General features: G+C 43.4%; 1 protein-coding gene across 1 annotated transcript in view; it reads right to left on the minus strand.

Annotated features, from left to right (window-relative positions):
- LOC124593974 (follistatin-related protein 5-like) overlaps positions 1-23,185 on the minus strand; it is a 503,257-nt gene that overhangs the window by 66,310 nt on the left and 413,762 nt on the right. Inside the window, exons 5-8 of the mRNA XM_047132326.1 lie at positions 19,810-19,889; positions 19,591-19,764; positions 11,123-11,263; positions 7,488-7,620 (exon numbers count right to left, since the gene is read on the minus strand). Coding sequence (XP_046988282.1) covers positions 7,488-7,620; positions 11,123-11,263; positions 19,591-19,764; positions 19,810-19,889 — 528 coding nt within the window. The remainder of the gene's footprint in view (positions 1-7,487; positions 7,621-11,122; positions 11,264-19,590; positions 19,765-19,809; positions 19,890-23,185) is intronic.

Here is a 23,185-nt window from a genome sequence, read left to right on the forward strand (position 1 = left end):
AACCTAAATTATCCTAAGGACAAACACACACACACCCCTGCCCGAGTGAGGACTCGAACCTCTGCCGGGACCATCGATATTATCGAGCCTCTGTGGTCTGCTTTGGAGAGAAGCGTGTGTGATCAATATCCAGTGTCCTCATCGTTACTTGAACTTGTCGCAGTTTTGTAAGAAGGATGATATAAGAGTTCCTTGAAAACTGTACCATTCCGAGACGATTGGAAACTGTGTTGAAAGCAAATGTGTTTCCTAGACCTATTAGGCATGATAATGTGCTGAGTTTTTGGTGTTTCCACATTTATATCCGACCCTTGTATTAATTACTGTGTTAAGAGACTAATGCTGAGTGGCTTTAAATATTTACGTTGTTGTTGTTGTGGTCTTCAGTCCTGAGACCGGTTTGATGCAGCTCTCCATGCTACCCTATCCTCTGCAAGCTTCTTCATCTCCCAGTACTTACTGCAACCTACATCCTTCTGAATCTGCTTAGTGTATTCATCTCATGGTCTCACTCTACGATTTTTACCCTCCACGTTGCCCTCCAATGCTAAATTTGTGATCCCTTGGTGCCTCAGAACATGTCGTACCAACCGGTTCCTTCTTCTTGTCAAGTTGTGCCACAAACTCCTCTTCTCCCTAATTCTATTCAATACCTCCTCATTAGTTATGTGATCTACCCATCTAATCTTCAACATTATTCTGTAGCACCACATTTCGAAAGCTTCTATTCTCTTCTTGTCCAAATTTTTTATCGTCCTTGTTTCACTTCCATACATGGCTACACTCCATACATATACTTTCAGAAACGACTTCCTGACACCTAAATCTATGCTCGATGTTAACAAATTTTTCTTCTTCAGAAACGCTTTCCTTGCCATTGCCAATCTACATTTTATATCTTCTCTACTTCGACCATCGTCAGATATTTTGCGCCTCATGTAGCAAAACTCCTTTAGTACTTTAAGTGTCTCATTTCCTAATCTAATTCCCTCAGCATCACCCGACTTAATTCGATTACATTCCATTATCCTCGTTTTGCTATTGTTGATGTTCATCTTATATCCTCCTTTCAAAACACTGTCCATTCCGTTCAACTGATCTTCCAAGTCCTCTGCTGTCTCTGACAGAATTACAATGTCATCGGCGAACCTCAAAGTTTTTATTTCTTCTCCATGGATTTTAATAACTACTCCGAATTTTTCTTTTGTTTCCTTTACTGCTTGCTCAATATACAGACTCAATAACATCGGGGAGAGGCTACAACCCTGTCTCACTCCCTTCCCAACCACTGCTTCCCTTTCATGTCCCTCGACCCTTATAACTGCCATCTGGTTTCTGTACAAATTGTAAATAGCCTTTCGCTCCCTGTATTTTACCCCTGCCACCTTCAGAATTTGAAAGAGAGTATTCCAGTCAACATTGTAAAAAGCTTTCTCTAAGTCTACAAATGCTAGAAATGTAGGTTTGCCTTTCCTAAATCTTTCTTCTAAGATAAGTATTGCCTCACGTGTTCCAATATTTCTGCGGAATCCAAACTGATCTTCGCCGAGGTCGGCTTCTACCAGTTTTTCCATTCGTCTGTTAAGAATTAGCGTTAGTATTTTGCAGCTGTGACTTATTAAACTGATAGTTCGGTAATTTTTACGTGTGTCAACACCTGGTTTCTTTGGGAACGAAGAAAACACTGCTCGATAGTAAAGAAAATACCATAACGGACGGAAGTGGTGTTTTTGAAAGTAAATTACAGGGTTACGCGCGAAAATATTTAAAATATTCGCTCGTCGTTCCAGAGGCAACCGTGTAAAACTGACACAAAATGTCTCAGACGCGTCGGCCAAGACTACTGAACAGGAGATCTTCGAAGCAGGCAAGCCACACTGAGCGGCCGTGAGGGCCAAAGTTACTCTAATTCCGGACAATGCGACCTCCGTGTCTCAGTTGGGCAGACAAAGCGCTTTAATCAACAGGCTGAGGAGTGAGGTGGGGAGTGCTCGTAGCGCGGGCAGGCGTGATTGATGCGCAGAGCGAGCGCCGGGTCTGCGGTTAGCGCTCCCAGGCGTCTAAGGGAACCATTTGTCAAAGACGAGGTTAATGTCGCGCCAGGGACTGACGCCTGTCGCCCGACCCCTGCTGGCCTGTGTGGACGGAGCGCGGTGGCGAACAGGACGCGATAATCCACACAAAGAGGGCGCGCGTTTAAACTCGCCTCGTAAAAGACCAAGCGGAGCAGGCTGTCCGTCATACCGTGCCGGGTCGTTAGGCCGTAGTGCTTGGCGACCAACTTACATTCACTGCCATTCTCGTTAGACGGGCAGGAAACCTTCTAAACCGACTGTGCTATGGAAAGGGAGCTTTAAGATATAAACTAGGGCTGAATTTTCGCTAAACAAAAAGGGCTGGAATTCAATGGCATAATGCCACAAGATGGAAAGAGGTTTGATTCAGTTCTTTCCATATGCAGTTTATAATGGAAACATATTTAGTGACAGACAAAATTTCATCAATACTTTCCTTTACTTTTGGTATAAAAGTTTTTAGGCAGATGAAATTGTCATATCTATATGTTGCATGGTGTTGGCAGTGTGACGTATACTGGTGTGGTACGACATAATCGTCGAACCTTGAATCATCTTATCACTCCATCATTTTTGACGATGTTGTTCTTGTTGTTGCAGTCTTCACTCCGAAGATTGCACGCTAGTTCATCTTATCCAAGTCTCTTCATCTCAGCACATTTACTACAACTATCCTTTTCAACCTATATACGGTATACTCCCACTGCAATTCCCAGCCCTCATTTCCCAAATACACTCTATTACAAAATTGATGGTGTCCTGATGCCTAAGCATTCCTGATGCGTAAGACTGCGTCCTATAACTTTTATCTTTTATGTTTCAGAGAATTCATGAAAGTTGGTTACGTTAGAGTAATTTATTAATTTGCTACCAGTTTCGGTCATTGACATCTGGAACGCAAAATTGTCAAGCATTAACCGTCAGTTTCACGAGTAATAATACTGAAGTAGTTTTCTGTTGTTTGTGCGTAAGGAAGGTTGGTGACCTGGGAAAAGTATTATTCTTTTGTATTATTACTCATGAAACGGCCGGTAATGCGATTTTATGGGTCAACATAACATACAGGTGACTTGCAGAAGTCAGTTTTTCGTGCCAGATGCTGGTCATCTGCACCATAAATTTATTTTTCCCCAGCTGAGTTTTGTATCTGCTTGATAGCCCAGTGTCAAAATGCCGCATTACAGATCCAAAAGTATTAGGTTCGATTCCTGGTCATTCTTACGATTTTGAGCTATCACTTACTACTGCTTTCACCTCTGGGAATGTGTGCCGAGGGGCACCGTGGCTCTGAGTCCAAGTTAAACTATAGATGGCCCTGTAACCCTGTGGGTAAGTTCGAAGGTGGGAGAAAGGGAATGACATACCTCCTCCAGCTGTATGCCTAGTAAAGAGTTGTGGTGTTCACACCAATCTTCCGGTTGATGACAGATTTACCTTTCCCTTTACCTTACCGTACCAGTTATCGACCCATTCATTCCACGCATTCAATCTTCAGCATTCCTCTGTTACAACACATTTCATTACTCTTATTCTAGTCTTGTGTGAAATACGTATCACAGAAGTTTCACTTCTGTACCATGCTACGCTCCGTAGAAACATCCTCAGAAAATTCTTTCTAACATTAAATTTATATTCTATATGAACATATTCTCTTCTTCAGAAATGTTTTTCTTGTTACTGCAAGTTTGAATTTTATATTCTGCCTACTTCGACCACCATCAATTGCTTTGCTGCCCAAATAACAGAACTCATGTACTACTTTATAGTGCATCATTTTCTAATTCAGTTGCCGCAGCATCTACTGATTTAATCAGACTACATTCCATTACCCTTGTTTCGTTGATGTTCTCCTTACGAGGGCTGTTCGGGAAGTAAGGGCTAATCGGGAGCGAAATGGAAATCACAGTGAAAATTCGATGACACTTTGCACATATGTGTTGGGCATTGTCTCTAGTATGGCTGTCGACTGCATCACATCAGTATTTTCAGTACTGAGAGCACAGAAAGCCGTAAAGATGCGTAGAACAACTGTGTCACCCGCCAAATATGAGGACCTGGTGAGAGATTTTTCCTGATGTCATACAGCCCACATAAACAACTGTCATGCGTTTCCTGCTTCATGACAATTCTTGGCCGCACTCCACAGGGGCAATGGAGGTGCACGTGCAGCGTTTTCCATGGGAAGTATGTGATCGCCCACAATACAGCACGTAATTGTCTCCCTATCGGTTCCAGCTCCGCTTGCTATAACAGCTGGCTATGACGGCAACACTTTGGCACAGACAACGAGATGCAGACAAGCGCACAGAACTGGCGGAAACGATTTGAGGCTGCATTCTATGACGATGGCTTTGGAAAGTTGGTACAACGCTACTACACATTTCTAAGTCAGAGCGGCGATTATGTAGAGAAACAGCTGGCAGGTGAAACAGTTTTGATTTTTCACAGTGCATTCATGTCTTAGTCTCATAATATCTACGCGAGATACACAGTGCTGGCAGCAGAATAGTCTGTAAACCTCAATGAGTTCTCTACATTTATCCAACAGGGTTCCGCAAGAACAACGACGTTTTTCTTCCAAAGCTTCAGTAGTAATTACACGGACATTGAATAAGAAAGTCGATTTTTTCTTCCAATGTTCACCAGTCGTAAGCGATTTATGTCCCTAGCCTCAGCCCACGAAACTGTGGCGACTTTCCGCTCGTGACAAGTCTTTGAGTCTTTCCATTTTACTACCTAAAGGACAAGTGGAGATTAAGTACAACTTGCTTCCTCAGATCAATTTCAGTGAGTAAAATTATGACTCATTTGAGTACGCCGAGAATTCGGTTAAAGCCTCGTAAAGGCTATCCCACTCCTCACGATTCTAACAACCGGTCTCTGATGTCGTTCACTGACTCCATTCATGTTCCTGATAAGGACTTCAAGCTCTGGAACGATGCTCTCTAATATTACTGACATTATCACGTTATATGCAATTTCCTTTAAAAACTGAAATGTACAGTCTTATAGTCCTTAAATTAAATGTAAGTTTTCATTTTAAGTGTTCATCCCATTTCATTTACTTCTTAGTATTGCCCCTAAAGGTTTATACGGTGTCACATTCGCCCGATATTGACAATTAGTCATGTAGTAAGACGCTAACCTTTTCTTTCTCTTCACTGCAGACCTTATCCTGCACTTATGTGTATATGAGGATGTAGCGTCTCAGTCTAAAATTATTTCAAATACATTAGAGGAAAGAGGATAAAAGTTATATCTATCACCGTGTGTCTGCTACGCCAGAGATGCTGTAATTTTATTATTTCATAATTTTACTCGCTGACTCTGATCTGAGGAAAGAAAGTTTACTTAATCTTCACTTGTACTTGAGATAATGAAATTGAAAGACGCGAAGAGTCGTTACAAGCAGAAAGTCACCACTGCTTCGTGTGTTGAGGCTAGGGACAATAAATCGTTTGCGATTGGTGAGCGTTTCCGTGTAATTACAACTGATTTTTGAGCACGTCCCAGAGCAAACCTTTTAGTGGTGCACTAAAAGGAATCTTATTCTAATATGCTATCCTCCATTCACCATTTCTTGACTACTGTCACTAGAATTTTAGTAACTTGTATCTCCGCGGGCGTAGCGATTTATTTGGTTCGTTCGCGTTCACCAATAAGAATTTCATGTACGCACTGCTTATGTATTCAGACAATAGGAATTAACAGAAAAAGAGATAGCAATTTTAGAAAGGGCACTGTCATTCATTAAATCAAATGGAAATTTCCGTACGATTGTCAATGGCGATACTTTCCTGTAGACTATAGAAGCGCAAGTGAACACTCTCATCATGCCATTGACTCTGATAAATCATTTATGTATGTTGAGAACTTTACAGGTTCTATTATACTTCACTGGGGGGACGTCGTGATGTTACTTTCGCTTCTGTTCAACATCCACAGTCCATTATACCGTACTGGGTTCTTCGTATGAATAAATCCGCTCTAGCTGTACTTCAATAATCCGTTATTTGAATAAAATCTTACCCGAATTTCAGGATTAAATCCAATCTTAAGCGCTTGATTGTGTACGAAAAAGTCGTACCAGTCGTGTAAAAAATGCAGCAAATTTATCAAGTAGCATGTTAGATCCAGTGATCATCATCGTCATCATCATCATCATTTAAGACTGATTATGCCTTTCAACGTTCAGTCTGGAGCATAGTCCCCCTTATAAAATTCCTCCATGATCCCCCATTTAGTGCAGCACTGGTGCCTCTTCTGATGTTAAGCCTATTACTTCAAAATCATTCTTAACGAATCCAGGTACCTTCTCCTTGGTCTACCCCGACTCCTCCTACCCTCTACTGCCGAACCCATGAGTCTCTTGGGTAACCTTGCTTCTCCCATGTGTGTGACATGACCCCACCATCTAAGCCTGTTCGCCCTGACTGCTACATCTATAGAGTTGATCCCCCCTTTTTTCTTTGATTTCCTCATTGTGGACACCCTCCTGCCTTTGTTCCCATCTATTAGTACCTGCAATCATCCTAGCTACTTTCATATCTATAACCTCAACCTTATTGATAAGATAACCTGATTCCACCCAGCTTTCGCTCCCATACAACAAAGTTGGTCGAAAGATTGAACGGTGCACAGATAACTTAGTCTTGGTACTGACTTCCTTGTTGCAGAAGAGACTAGATCGTAGCTGAGCGCTCACTGCCTTAGCTTTGCTACACCTCGCTTCCAGTTCTTTCATTATGTTGCCATCCTGTGAGAATATGCGTCCTAAGTACTTGAAACCGTCCACCTGTTCTAGGAGGAACAAAGAACAGGTGGACGGTTTCAAGTACTTAGGACGCATATTCTCACAGGATGGCAACATAGTGAAAGAACTGCAAGCGAGGTGTAGCAAAGCTAACGCAATGAGCACTCAGCTACGATCTACTCTCTTCTGCAACAAGGAAGTCAGTACCAAGACTAAGTTATCTGTGCACCGTTCAATCTTTCGACCAACTTTGTTATATGGGAGCGATCCAATGCTACTTGATAAATTTGATGGATTTTTTACATGACTGGTACTACTTTCCCGTACGCAGTCAAGCGGCTGACGATGGTATTTAACCCTGAAACGCAAGTCGTGTATACAATTTTATCCAAATAAAGCATTAGTCAAATACAAATGGAGCGGATTTATTCATGACCCGCAAAGAGTGTGTTCGGTTCGGTTAGCCAGAAAGTCATCCAGCCAGCCGCATACCTGGGACCATAGTCCGTATGAGGTCACCGCGCTTATTATTGGACGAAGCGGTGGAGTGTTTTGTAGGGGAGATCAGAGTTCAGGAGGGAAGCGGTGGGTGGGGAGGGCGGAGCGGCCGCGGCGGCTGGCCCGTCCAGTAGGGGCCGCCGCTGGCTGGAGCAACTTACTGTATAACTTACTGAACGCGGTGTAGAACTCGTTGATGTCGAGCCGGCCGTCCTTGCTGGCGTCGTCGAAGTGCAGCATGTCGCCCAGGCTGCAGCCCTTGGACAGCTGGCTCAGCTGCTCCTTGGCCGCCATCTGCAGCAATGTGCCGTGCCCAACAGTGACAACCTGCTCTGCTCTCACCTGCGACTCGTCTGACGAGGCGTTACCGGTGTCAGCAACAGAAACTAGCGGAGTGAGCTGCGGGTGATTGGTGGGAAGCACAAGTCATGTCCCGAGAGCCGCAGTTGCTGTCTGTATACCGCAGGGCTTAATGTGTCTCAATATGTACTGCAGAATCACCATTTACTGCAGGAATCACAAGTGGAGCAATTCACTGCCGATGTTTATTTCCTTTGTGACACTTGTTACCTAAAAATTGATCTAACGCATTTTTTGGTGCGTGACGTTTCGCCTCCTACTGCGGGAGACACCATCAGAGACAGTGTAGAAGTAAGTAGTTCATTGTCGGACATAAACTGCTTTAAAATCCGAATCAGTGTACTTGCTTAGCTAGCGGAAACAGCCGAACTACTTATTCATTATTGCGCAGAGGTCGAGTTGTGACGCCATAGGATCGCCAAGTTGCGCCGTCATATTTTATGAAACAGAGGACTTTCGGATCATGGCGCCAAATAAATTAAACAGCGCGAATACTCTTGCCGTACATGCTCAGTGCACTATCTCTCTCGCGTCGGCGTCAGGTGTAACAGAATTCCTATCGATACATAATATCAAATACATTTCATCATCCTCGACAAAGTAACATAATACAGCTAGCATTCACACAGCTCTCTACTCATATCTTTTCCCTCTCATTTCGAAGATGGGACGGCACCAAAGAAGTTCATATCTACTTCATCATTATCGACAGAAAGACGCAATTCCGTTATTATTCGCGCCGTAATGATTAAGAAAATAATGTGCCGTACTTATCTGTAAAATTTAAAGAAGTGCATACTCGGAACACTATTCTGAAGCTCAGATAAATCGTAAACCAACAATAACGTAATTTAAAGACAACTTTTGCGTCTTTTGTACTTTGTTATTCGAGAAAGTTCTTTTATGTTACCAGAGTCCCATCCACAGCGGTCCGAAGCAATGATAGTAAATTTATAATATTGCTCGTCCCACACAGTAGGCGACATGGTTCATGATTACATAATTTTATGTGGTACTGTAGCAAAAGCAAAAGACAAAGAATTGGCAATTACAGTCAAGCAAACCGAGCAAGGTGGTGCAGTGGTTAGCACACTGGACTCGCATTCGGGAGGACGACGGTTCAGTCCTGCGTCCGGCCATCCGGATTTAGGTTTTCCGTGATTTCCCTAAATCGCTTCAGCCAAATGCCGGGATGGTTCCTTTGAAAGGGCACGACCGAGTTCCTTCCCCGTCCATCCCTAACCCGGTGAGACCGATGACCTCGTTGTTTGGTCTCTTACCCCAAAACAACCCGACCAACCAACAGTCAAGCAAAAAAACAAATATTTAATAAAATGTTATATTAATAACATGAATGAGCTGGAGGAGTAGTAAGGCATCGGACACGGGGGTTCAGATCCTCGTCCCGTGTGCCAAATTTAGGTTTGATTGCTTTCCACAGTCGCTTAAGGCGAACGTTTCGTTAAAGGGTCTCTGTTCCCATTCCGAGCTGTAATACGTACATCTATGTCGCGGCGTTACGCCTACGAGGTTGATAACACATCATGCGTTCCAGCACTGAAGGTTGCCCGATTGTTAAACTTCTCACCGTAAAGCAGATTTCCTGGTGTCACACTACGTGGCCTTAGCAGCGCTTCCCTAGGTCACGCGTCGTGGGAACGTACTTGCTTCTGCGGTCCACGTGGCCGAAAATAAATACCAAGAAATCCCGCCACTGGACAGTATTTAGGATGTCACATGGTCGTCCATCAGCATTTCACTCCGAGCAAGGACTCCAGTTCGCGAACATCAAACTCTATGCCGACGCCGACGCCTCCGTCTCCGCTACCGCCTCCGACAAGCCGCCGCCGCTACGAACGAAACCCTGGGTCGCTGCGACGCCGCCGACGGACTTGCATTCGTGGTTGTTGATGCTGTAATCCTTTGCTTTTATTGTTCTTGTAGATTGACTGAATAGACTGCCCGAATGGAACTTTAACTCATTGCATAAACGGAAGAACTTAAACCTCTGGTTGAACTCCATGCGTAAACGGTATAACTGAAGTTGTTTGTTGGTTTTTATCTCCGCGCCAAGATGGAAGAACTTAAAGCCTTAGTTGAACTTTGCTTTAAGACGTTCTCAGCGAGACTTAGCTCTGTGACAAATTTGTTTTCTAAACTGCAACCTCCAGCCGGTGACTTTCAAACTTGTAAATCCGGTGAGGATTACCTGACTTTGTCAGCTGTGTTGGAGGCGATCTCAGAATCTACACACGGATGTTCTTCTCATTACAGAATCTTCGTCGTAGACGTAGCACAAAAGTTACGGAAAATTCTACTTTAAACCAACACAAATACACACAGATTCAAAGTAAACATACCTTACAGAGATGACACTCCATGAAAACGGTGTTGTGTGGCTTTGCAGTACGTGTAGAGTCCCGTATAACAAAGTATCTTCAATGATCAGCTGACATGTGTTTCACAACCATTTGTAACTATTATGCTGTTCGCACAGCAGTTTTCTCACAGCATGACCGAGTGATGGTACTACGAAATGTCGTCTCTGTAAGGTTTTTTACTTTATATTTGCATGCATTTTATATTGGTTTGAGTTAGAATTCTCCATGATTGTACCATTATCTACACTGCATTCACGTTCAATCTATGTCAACAGTTTACGAAATGGATTGGCTTCGTACAAATTTTTCCTGTACAAATGATCAGAATACTGCGATTTAATTTCGCCGAAACTAGTAATCAATGTGTATTTTTGTGCGATCTGGGCGAATAAACTTCTATAATAATAAGAAGAACAACCGTGAAAATCTTGTATTGTTATTCTCCAGAGAAGACGAACAGTGCCTCTTGTTTTTATAAATACATTTTTGAAGTATATATGACATTTTTCGTGCCGCCTACGGCGGATTCACCAACATCCCTGAAGACCTTGTCGCCGACTGCACACCAAAACCGTAGTATTTTTCCTTCCCAGGCATAATATGTTTCTACACGAATCTGGATTCTTGGGTGACGATCAGATGACGCCACGCAACGATCGCTGCACGATGACGAACAGACGGCACCTTCCCGCTAGGTGAGCAAGTTCGTTGATTCGCTTTTTACTTGAGTTTACAATGAATACGCTGTTAATTTTCATTTCTTCTGTCGATATGTCCCGCAGTAGCAGACCTAATGTGAGGAACAAAAATATGCGGTAAGACTACAGCCAGTTTCCCAGAGAAGTGAAGTCACTAGGGATGTGCGTACAGTAGAATTACTAGAGATTTGCACATTGGCGCACGTACATACTCCGTTACTGCAGCATTGGTTAACAGCTAGTCCGCACCTACCGAAACAGTCGCGCTGTTCCTTTGCTGTACGGTAAGCGGCAAGTCAGACGAGTCCTATCTGTTAGAAGAGTCGCTTGTCTGGAGCAGCACGAGTGTGGACTCACCTGCTCCAGCTCTTCCTTTTCCAGGGCGCCGTCGTTGTTGTGGTCGTAGTGGCTGAACATGCGGCTCACCAGGTACTCCTTGCCCGTGTTGCGCATCTCCTCTGCCAGCTGCTTGGCATGGTTGTACAGTAGCAGGTTATCCTGCAAAAAGACAAGCAACTGTTCTTCTCGTCGGTTGCGTCCCATACTGGAACCGCACGCTGGCTGCTGTATGGAAGCTTGATACAGACTACTTGAAGTCTGTTCTGCAGGACGTTAATGAAAGGAATCTTGGAAGACATTTATGGTAGGTACAGGTTTTCTTTATATGGATTATAATATCTCCTTCATAACCCAATCACTGATACGAGAGGAAAAAATTTTATGCTAACGTCGTATATGTGTTTCTAACTTTTTAAAAGTAAATTCTAAACATACCAGTTTTACAGATTTTACCTGGAGGAACAATATTGTAATCCCTTGGTATTACAATTACGAACAACTTAAATTGGAAGGAACACATCGAAAATGTTGTGGGGAAGGCTAAGCAAAGACTTCGTTATATTGGCAGGACACTTAGAAAATGCAACAGGTCTACTAAGGAGACTGCCTACACTATGCTTTCTGTCCTCTTTTAGAATACTGCTGCACTGTGTAGGATCCTTACCAGGTAGGACTGAGGAGTACATCGAAAAAGGTCAAAGAAGGCAGCACGTTTTGTATTATCTCGAAGTATGGGAGAGAGCGTCACTGAAATGATACATGATTTGGGGTGGACATCATTAAAAGAAAGGCGTTTTTCGTTGCGACGGTATCTTCTCACGAAATTCCAATCACCAACTTTCTCCTGCGAATGCGAAAATATTTTGTTGACACCGACGTATATAGGGAGAAACGATCACCACGATAAAATAGGGGAAATCAGAGCTCGTACGGAAAGATATAGGTGTTCATTCTTTCCGCGCGCTATACGACATTGGAATAATAGAGAATTGTGAAGGTGGTTCCATGAACCCTCTGCCAGGCACTTAAATGTGATTTGCAGAGTATCCATGTAGACGTAGACGTAGATGTAGATGCAATAATATCAACCGTTTCATTGATGTTGTGATGAGAATATGCTGGAGCTACGAGTCATGAAATGTTACTGCAACAGTACGTAATATTGTGGCAGTAAACGAAAGCATAGTTATAAATGTCAAAAAATTTTATTCTCAGCGTCTCATAAAGCTTCACAATTTTTCTCAGCCGCTGCCACCTAAAAGGTGTGTCTACTGTTTTGACATCCAACCCTCTTCTACATATACATATACGTACTTTGTAAGATACAGTCAGGGGCACGCATACGATGCTCTGAGGGGAGTGGGGCGGGAAGCATAAACCTGGGCGTATTGAGTATTTTTAATAATTTTGAAGACGAATGATGACTTGTAAATAGCCATAAGGAAGTTCCATTTCTGACCCTGTTAGAAACCTGCATAATGCCAACTTTTAAATCGTTTTCTTGAAAGAAAAACACCTGACTGCGCTATATTTTTTTCTTTCCCGAGAGAGCTAGTGGGGGCCGCCGTCTCCCTTGTCTCCGTGTATTGGTATCCTTGCTTGCAGTGTCTGGTCGAGGATACTTGTGGTGCCACTAACAGTTACCCCCCCCCCCCCCCCTGTTCTCTTTTAATCGCGAATAGTGCACGTGAGTTCGACTTCCTGTGACTTTCTCATCACGATCATTTAGGGAGATACAAGTCGTCACTAACGATGTAGAAACTTGAACAATAAATCTCTCAGTGGTGCACAATGACTGCCTTGCATCGTCCTGCAGTGTTTGCGGGCAATGACGTGATTGGAAATGAATCAATGACAAAAAACGGTTCTTCTTCTTTAGATATTCTCCGTTATTAATAGCATTTAGTGGCGCAGAGGCTCTACAGGGGCACGCGTTCTGGAGGACAACGGTTAAAATTACAATTCTGATCATCCAGAATTAAGTTCTTCCTGCTTTTCTAAATCGCTCAAGGCAAATATCGGGATAATTCCTTTGCAAAGGTATAGCGCTACGGAGTTTATATGTACTAATTCGCAAAATGTAAGGACGAAAGTAAATTTCGCAGCTGTCATTGCTAGAGCTGTGAAACTACCACAGGGTACTGCAGACTGTCGTAAGTGAGGGTAGACTATGGTAGTTTTCCGAGTAGCTTTGGTCGGTTTGTTTCATACCCTGGGTATCTGTACGTTAGATGTGTTGCATACCTATAGGGCGTTACCCCATACCGATCGCTTTCTTGTCGTATGCGATCAGTGTCTTACTAGTTTCCCCTAAAAGCTGGAAATGTTGAACCGTCTAGAAATTGACTGAGGATGTATATAAAGGGTCGTATAACCTACAAAGTATTTTTGTTCTACATTATTATTCTCTTCTCTGTTACTTAACGACAGACAGTATTTATAACAAACCTGAAATTGTCGATGTTTTATTTGAAAATTGTTGTTGATCTGTAGCCCGAAACAAAGGGATATTGCAGTAAAAATTAAAAAGAAACAGGTTTATCATAAAGTGCTAGGAAACTCCATTTTCTAAAAAAGAAATAAATTTAAAAAAACGCAAAACAAAAATACATCAAACTTCGCTTCAATACTTCGTCAAGCTTATACAATACATGAAACTTCCTGGCAGATTAAAACTGTGTGCCCGACCGAGACTCGAACTCGGGACCATTATAATACGTGGTAGGTTGCATAGCGTAAACATGGCTTGTAATCGTGCATTATTTGCAAGAATATCACGTTAAGGTCCAGTTGTACTGCGTATACGTTCACGTTGTGCACATCAATTTTGCGCACACTCCGCAGCAGAGTGAAAATCTCATTCTTATACATGTTTCTGTTATTCATAAAGAACTTCCGCATTTTTCGATAATAACAGGACTCTCTTGTCTTTGATCATGATGGAGAACTTTCTATTGAGTACAATATAATAGCAAAAATTATATGTATTTTTTTATGTTTGTATATGTAAACTGTACTTGCATCAAAAGTAATTGCTTTGGTGACATAAAATAGGGGAAGTTACATTATAAACTAATTTTTATTATTTACCGTATACATTTTATATTCTGTAAGGGTGGAATATACACAATGGACTGATACTAAATGATGTGCGGCTCTAATTATGTGCGAAAAAAACAACGAAACAAACAAAGAGGCGTTGAGAAATTGTCGGCTACTATTTCTCTCATAGACATTCATTTATGTTTCTACCCCTACCAATGCTATCAGTAGTACCGGTTACCCTGCCATTTGACACGGTATTTATGTAGTGTACCAAAACGGAACGATCAGCTGTTGCGGAGCATGCTTTCCAGCCAGGAAACCACAATATTCGTTTCGAGGAGACGCAAGTACTAGCGGCCACAAGTGGATATTACGAAAGGCTCTACAGGGAGGCAATCGAAATCGCTAAACGCCCAAATAATTTCAACCGAAAGGAGGAGGGCGTGCTAAAGAAGATGTGTACCACCCGTCCACTACTGGGTGATGGCAACGGCGATCGACGGCGACGGACAGCGGCCAATTGCACTGACGTTTTCAAAACACGTGACGTCACGCCGCGGCGTGGGAGCGCGCGGACACGGAATTTAGCGGCAGTCAGTAGCGAGCCAGTGGGTGTGTTGGACCTTCCATCAAGCTACGGACCCCTTGAAGATGTCTCCCGCAGTCGGAGACGAAACGTTGGGAATCGACACAGAATTCATCAACCGACCACGGCATAACAGCCCGGATAATTATAATGGACATGATATTTCCGGCCGTGGAAGTCTACATTTTAGTAGCGCTACTATGGTCACTGCCAAGTAGCATAGCACGGCCATTCATAGGAAAAACTGCTACACTATAGCACAGATGGAAATTGAAACAAATGCACAATGAGGGTAACAGCAAAGGCAGCTTTACTGAAATAAAATAATTACACTGAAGTCACTGTAATTTATGTTAGGCCCCTGGACATTAAGAAAAGCCGGAAGAGGTACTTAAAAACCATGACAGATCGGCACCGACGGCAGTGTATGGTCTGCAACGTGCTCCCGTGCTGCACACAAGGTTGACAAGGAGTTCTTGTGGTGGGGCGTTCCTTTGTTCCTTAGCGCGGTTGTTAACTGCTGAATGGTCGCTGGTGCATGGGGACGTGCTGCAGTACTTTTATCCCACGCTTACTATATACGCTCCATGGGATTTAAACAGGTGGAACGGGCACGCCAGTCTATTAGCCGAATATCCTCTCGTTCCAAGAACCACCTCTATTTGCGCTGTTCGAAGCGGTCGCGCATTGTCAACAACAAAAATGAAGTCATGGAATGTACCCCTGAAAAGACGCACATGGGGAACGTTGAGCAGCGAGTGTACCGTGCTCAAACATTTGGAGGTCAGTACGCCCATGCAACATAATGCCTCCCACACCGTAACAGCTGGCCCACTAAAACGATCCGTATGTAGTGTGACACCTAAACAGTAACCATATTACAATAAAATATGCAAAGAAGTCTTTTTCATATTGTTGGTGTAAATACTGATGCCATCATTTTTACTCGACGATCTGAAATTATATGCTCATCATGTTAAAACTAGATTTTCCAACGAGTTATGAAATAGCTAGGACATACTGATGAAAAGTTAGTAAATATTTCAATAATACGAGGATCACTCCAAAAGAAATGCACACTATTTTTTTTAAAAATCTATCTTTTATTCTACATGACTGTAAGTTTTACAGTGTGTAGATAAATCCTTTAGGAACAATATTTTCATTTCTCCATATAATTTCCATCCCTCTCAACTGCCTTTCGCCATCCTGGAACCAACGCCTGTATACCCGCACGGTAAAACTCTGGACCAACCTGTTGGAGCCACTGTTTGGCAGCGTGCACAAGGGAGTCATCATCTTCAAATCTTGTTCGACGGAGAGAGTCAGTTTGCCAAAGAGATGATAGTCACATGGAGCCAGGTCAAGACTGTAAGGCGGGTGTTTCAATGTTTTCCATCCGAATTTTGTGATCGCTTCCATGGTTTTTTGACTGACATGTGGCCGTGCATTGTCGTGGAAAAGCAAAACATCCTGCTTTTGCCGATGTGGTCGAACACGACTCAGTCGAGCTTGAAGTTTCTTCAGTGTCGTCACATATGCATCAGAATTTATGGTGGTTCCACTTGGCATGATGTCCACGAGCAAGAGTCCTTCGGAATCGAGAAACACCGTAGCCATAACATTTCCAGCAGAAGGCGTGGTTTTGAATTTTTTTTCTTGGGTGAATTTGCATGATGCCTCTCCACTGATTGCCTCTTCGTCGCTGGTGAAAAATGATGGAGCCATCTTTCATCACCTGTCACAATTCTTCCAAAAAATTCATCTCCACCATTCTCGTACTGTTCCAAAAGTTCGCTTCATATCGTTTTTCTTCTTTCTTTGTGAGCCACAGTCAACATCCTGGGAACCCATCTAGCACAAACCTTTTTTAACGCCAAACTTTCAGTATTCTGCAAACACTTCCTTCCCAACGTAGCACGACAATTCGTTCACTGTGATGCGTCTGTCAGCAGTCACCAATTCGTTAACTCTCTGCACATTGTCTGGAGTGTGTGCAGTACGAGGCCTGGCATTGCGAGGACAATCCTCAATATTGCCGTGCCCGCTTTCATCACGTAACCTGCTTGCCCACTGACTAACTGTACTGCGATCGACAGCAGCGTCTCCATACACCTTTTTCAACCTCTTGTGGATGTTTCCAACTGTCTCGTTTTCACAGCACAGGAATTCTATGACAGCACGTTGCTTCATACGAACGTCAAGTGTTGCAGCTGCCGGCCGAAGTGGCCGAGCGATTAAAGGCGCTACAGTCTGGAACCGCACGACCGTTACGGTCGCAGGTTCGAATTCTGCCTCGGGCATGGATGTGTGTGATGTCTTTAGGTTAGTTAGGTTTAAGTAGTTCTAAGTTCTAGGGGACTTATGACCACAGCAGTTGAGTCCCATAGTGCTCAGAGCCATTTGAACCATTTTTTTTGTTGCAGCCATCTTGAAGACGTGCTGTGACGGCGCCACTCACGGAAACAGGTTGAACTAAGTTTGAAAACAAGCAGGAAGGATGCATCTATACACTGTAAAACTTTCACACATGCAGAACGGAAACTGTATTTTTACAAAAATAGTGTGCATTTCTTTTGGAGTGACCCCTCGCATTGGATTAATACTGACAGCTAAGAATCTAAAATCTAAAAAATCACAATAACAGACAAAATCCTGTTGAATATCAGCAAAAATAGCCGACGAAAGCGACACTAATGCTCGTCGAAGTAGAGAAACAGAAAATAAATTTAAAAAAAGCTGATCATCTTTGTTTACAATCAGAACGTCACAGTTGATCAAGTTAATGGGTTTACTTCATGTTCAGTGATTAATTGGATTATTTTATTTATTTATATTTTTCAGTGTAAACGTACAATCGTAGATGAGAAATTTGTTTTGTAACCTATATTTTTTTGGTTGATTGGGTAAAGTGTACTTCAGGGTTAGTATACGACTACCTCAGTGTGGGAAATCTCCAAAAATAGCCTTCAAGTACATTTGTACTCCTCTCTCTAGTGTGTGAAATTGTTGTGAAGCCATGCTGCATGAAGTGCAGTATTCGTAGCTGTATTACTGCATATGGTTCTACGCTGCACCCCGTGGAGTTCGAGACGATCCCAATTAATGGAGCGGACATCCTTTCGAACTTGAATTTTCACATTTTTTCCTTTTGTCCCAGAGAATGAGAGGTATTTTTCTGTTTCAACAAATCTTATTGCCAGTAAAGGTTAAGCACGCTTGTACACTTCTGTATGATAGCATAGCTCCGTTTTTCACTTCTGCTACAATGTAGCTCTCGTGTAAAACTGCATGTAGAATGAGCAACTCGTCACGTGTCTTTTTCGTCTATAGACAAACGGTAAGCTACTGTTGTGATGCAGTTGTACATTAAAGGGAATTGTGGACGGATGAGGTGCACGCGTACTGCTGCCATTTCCATGTTGTGCTGGGAATTATCATCGGATTCGGTGCGCCAGGATGTTAGACCGGTCCTTTCTTGCAGTTTGGTATGGACTGTGAGAGGAAGCGACAGACCACAGACTCAGGATTCTGTATCGGCGTTGTTCTGTAGACGTTCGCATCCACCTTGCCTGCACGACAGCACCGAAAACATCACCACATCAAGCAAATGATATAACTTTCCCTGAGCAACTTGACATAAGTCAACACGTATAGTGATCGCTACAGTCGCAATATTACTCGTCATACTCGGCAGTGTTAGGTCTGCAGTTTAGTAGATCCACAGAAAACTATTGCTTGATATTATAGAGAATGTTATTACGATTATAAAAGTCGATACTCCAGATTACAGGAGAGCGCAAGCGCCCCCTTGTAGCCGTCTAGTTACAGGCTTTGGCACGATTTTAAGGTATTTTCAAAGAAACAAAGTTTTCTAGGATAAGAAACTTAATAAAACCGCAACTAGCCAGAGCAGACCATATGATCGTTCCACTAATTCCTCAGGGATTGTCCGTGGACAGTCTCCGAAATTTTGTTGGCGGAATTCGGATTTTCAGTATACAGGGTTGTCAGAAATAACCTGAAAAGTTTGTAACGATGTACTAGGGTAGGTTGTGTCGAGAAATAATTGTTAAATATTCGATATGCTGCGCCGTTTCCGAATTAATTAATACTGAAGTTAGCCAATGATTTCGTTGTGGGGTCAAATTCAAGCGTCAAGCCAGAGTCGATGTCACCAAACGTGTTCTTCGTTTGGTTTCTTAAAACGGAAGAACTGAGCTATTCAGAAATTGGACATGGGACGGTAGTGAGGATTGATCTCCAGCCCCCAACTGCTGAGCAGTTTCGTGCTTTATCATCTACGATATTAGAGAAATTGACACCAATTGTATCTGCTGCGGCCCTAGAATTTGCACGCACAACGGCCTGATTGGCTAACTTCAATGTCAATTAACTTAATGGCGCAACGTATCCAATCATTCTCTTAATAATTATTTCTCAGCACGACCTACCCTGCAACACCCTTACAAGCTTTTCGGTCTGTTTCCGACCACCGTGTATGGCGTCCTCGCTACGTTGTCAGTTGTGTATGTGCTGAATCCTTGAAAGTTCCTTGAGGGTTGAAAATGTTTGTCGGACTGAGGCTTGAAACTAGGAGCTTTGCCTTTCGCCGGTAAATACTCCGCTATCCAGGACCTCAGCTCGACTCCGCCAGTACTTCCCTCCTACTTTCCTCACCAAGTTGCCTACGAAACGAAGAGGTTCCAGGTTAGAGTCTCAGTCCGGCACACAGTTTTAATCTTCCAGGAAGTTTCAAGGCAGCGTACAGTCTTCTGCAGAGCGAAAATCCTTTCTGTAGTGAATCCTCATCAGACAGCGCTCCGCGATGTAATGTGATGCTGGGGTGACTAACCTTCATTATCTCGTATTCCTGCAGGGAGCACGGCCTCTGGTCGAAGTCGAGTTCCGCGTCCGACTCAGCCTCGTTTTCGGCGGGGTCGCCTTCTGGCAGGGGCGTGACCACTGCCACGGGCGGACTGCTGCTGGATGACGAGGGGGTGGAGGGGGCGGAGGAGCTGGTTGCTGGGGCGGCGGGGGCGGCGGGAGCGGCGGGCGGCGCCGTGGAGGCCGCGGGCGGCGGCGGCGGGCCGGTGGCGCCCTCCAGCCACGGCCACGGCCAGCTGTCGTTGCTGTCCTCGCCAGACGAGTTGTCTGCAACCGACGCCGCAGCCGTCACACATCTACACACAAACACTCTAACCAGAGAACAAAATCAATGTTTCCTCATTATAACAAAAACGTGACACCACGTAAAGGAATAGCAGATAGCCGGTCTGGTAACTATTGTTGTGAGGGTCCATAAAACTGTGCAAAAAGTTATTACGTTGGCCTTCCGAATGTTTCGCACGTTGCACGCTTCCAGAGTCGGAGAAGCCTCTTCATGCTGAACTTCAGTCGTATTACGTGTAATCGCCACGTCGCTACGCTTAGAAGATGGAGAGTCTTCCTTTACCAGCGGAAAAATGCTCCTGTCGTAGCAGAAAAAAAAATGTAAATATGTTCCTGTTTAGACTTGGACTCGGACTGAAAAGAGGCGTATCAGCTGCTTGATTCTATCTTTCTCAGAACTTTAAAAAATTCGCCAAAAATTTTGGTATGGCAACATACTCGCGCCTTTTTAATATACAACTCACTCATACTCGCACAAGCTCCCATATCTGTAACTCTCTCACATCCACTAGTCCATCGCTGCAAGTTGCTCATAACCATCTACTCCCAGTTGCCCTTTCTCACTCACTCATTCAGCCCAACTAATTATCATTATCTCGATATGACTGTCTGTATCATCTCCCGTGTCACAGTCACAGTCACCTTCGCTCTGTCCAACTACTACAGCTTCTCTCGCTGTCAGTGTCTCCCTCTTACTCTCTCTTACTGCAAATACCTCTCTCCTTTGTTACTACTGTTGCTGTCTCTTCTCACTGTCACTACCTCTCTCTTTCTCGTTATCATTGTCATATAATCTGTCTGTCTTTATCACTGGCTCTTACTCATTTCCACTTTCTCTTTCTCCTTATTCTTCCCCTCCCCCTCCCCCATGCACTATCTCCTTCACTCTTTTCCTAACACTGTTCTGTCACTCTCAACTATATTCCACTGCCAATGTGTCCCTCTCTCGCCTTCTCACTGTCATTGTCTCCTTCTCCCTTTCTATAACGAACCACTGTCTACTATCTTCCAGTACCTATTGTTATTTTTGTCTCTTTCCTTCTTCCTCAGCATATGAAAAGCGTGAATATGTTCGCATGGCAAAATTTTTAAAGGTACTGAGGAAAGTTAAACGAGGCAGCTGGTACCCTACTTTTCAATAAGATTCTTTTAAATAAACAGAAACGTAATGACATTTTTTGTGCTCCGATAGTAGCATTTTTCCGTTGGTTTCCTTGTTTTCGGTGTCGCAGCAGGGCATGTAACTCATACGAAAAGAAATGTGGGTCACTAAAAGATAGTTAACGTATGTGAAATTGAAATAACGCAAAATTAATTTTACTGCTCAGATTGGATTTTACATGCAAAAAAAAAAAAAAAAAAAAATCCTTATGCTCCAGTACTACAACATGATGTTCTCAGGTGATAACGCACACATTTGACAGCATATTTATCCGTGCTACGTCAATTTTTAAATTACACTTTCCCCTCAGACCGGATTTTATGTGCGTATTTTACTTGTCAAGTAGGGTAACTTTGAACCTCTGTATCTCGGAAATACATAAAAATATGAAGAAGATTTTAAAGATTTTACGAGATCTGGATCTTAGGAATACATCGCAAACGCTTCAGTCATTTGCTGTGCACCGGCGTCTTGTAATCCTTTGCTGGGTTTTGGTCCGCTGGTGACGGTCCAAATATAGGATATAACCGTTTTTGGGGGTTTTCTGAGGAACGACCCATGCACTAGTGTTACCTCCGTAAGTCACATCAAGCCCAGGGTAGTCCACATCAAATGCGGAAACAACCTAACGATTTGCTCCATTTGCCTAAGCGGGAGGCAGCGTGTAATATTCATATTTTCACACTGTGCTGTAGGGTAATAACACTAAGGCGGTCATTCCGTTGGATATATCCTAAGTGATATCGAAAAACTTGACCATACCTTTTTATCGCCAATAGAACCCGAGGTTAGAGCACCGGAATATCCAGTTTTAATGCGCGGCGTTTTGGAACGTACTAGGTACGCATGTTGTCGCATGCGTACCGATCAGATCATCAGGTCACATTAATCAGATCCCTGTCCGAACATTTTTGTCATGTTATTATATTATGGGTTTTATCAGCTTTTGTCTATGTTCTGAGTCAACTCTTTTATTACCTTCCTCATTTCAGTACTGTATACGGCATCTACATCGAAATTTCGAGACGGTTTAAAAATACTAAATCTTTCTTTGTTTCAGGTCGACTTGACCGTTGGGTGCAGAAGAACCTACATTTACTGCCTAATTTTTGTCAACGTTTGGTGTGTTTTCATTGTTTTATTGCTGTCCATCCAAGCGAAAATGATGTCGGCTCAGGAAAAGGCCGACCTGTACTTTGGTACGCGGAGATTATATCCATTGTTACGGTGCACATCCTGTTTCGTTCCTATTACAAAGAGAAGCTACAGACACCAAGAGGACAGAAGCATAGCACAGACAGTTTCTGAACAGTCGTAGCGTTCTGAAGCATCATGTCGGCATGTCTCTCAAGAGGAAGCTGAAGCCGAAAATGTCCGCCAAGTGTTCCGAGCAAGTCTGCGCAAGTCAGTTAATCAGGCTTTACGGGAAAGGAAGTCAGATGCCATGTGCAACTATTTATACAAGGAGCAGATTCTGCAGCCTATAAATCCCTACGACACGCAATGAAGGAATGGATTTTGATGTGAAATGCGTAATTGAATGGACTGCAATCCTGCTTTCTTGTCAAGTGTTATGTTTTCTGATGTGGCCACGTTCTATGTGTCCGGAACTGTGAATAAGCATAAAGTTCGCATTTGGGGGTGGGGAGGGGGGAGGGAGGTTGTCACAGAATACACACTATCAGGGAAAAGGAACGAGATAGCCCGAAAGAGAACGTTCAGTGCTGCGTCATGTGAAACAAGATAACTGGAGTGTTCTTCTTTGCTGCGGAGGCAGTTACAGAAATGACGTACATAGACATGCTGGAGACGTTTGCTTTTCTGTAGGCTGGAGTCCTGGTTCCAACAGGATGGTGCTCCACCTCACTGGTCGTTGATGTTCGGACAACTCTGAATCTGATATTTCTAGGACGCTGAATTAGACGAGATGGACCCGTGAAATGGGCTCCACGATCTCCTGACATCATACCATTGGATTAATATTGTCTGAGGCTACGTGAAGGAGAGGATGTTTGCTACTGCTGCGCGGAATCTTCAAGACCTTCGTACTGGGAATGTGCTCGTTAACGGTACCATCCCTCCAGACATGCTGCGGTAGACCTGGATGGAAACTGAA

This window comes from Schistocerca americana, chromosome 1, assembly GCF_021461395.2.
Source record: "Schistocerca americana isolate TAMUIC-IGC-003095 chromosome 1, iqSchAmer2.1, whole genome shotgun sequence".
Classification (NCBI taxonomy): Eukaryota; Metazoa; Arthropoda; class Insecta; order Orthoptera; family Acrididae; genus Schistocerca; species Schistocerca americana.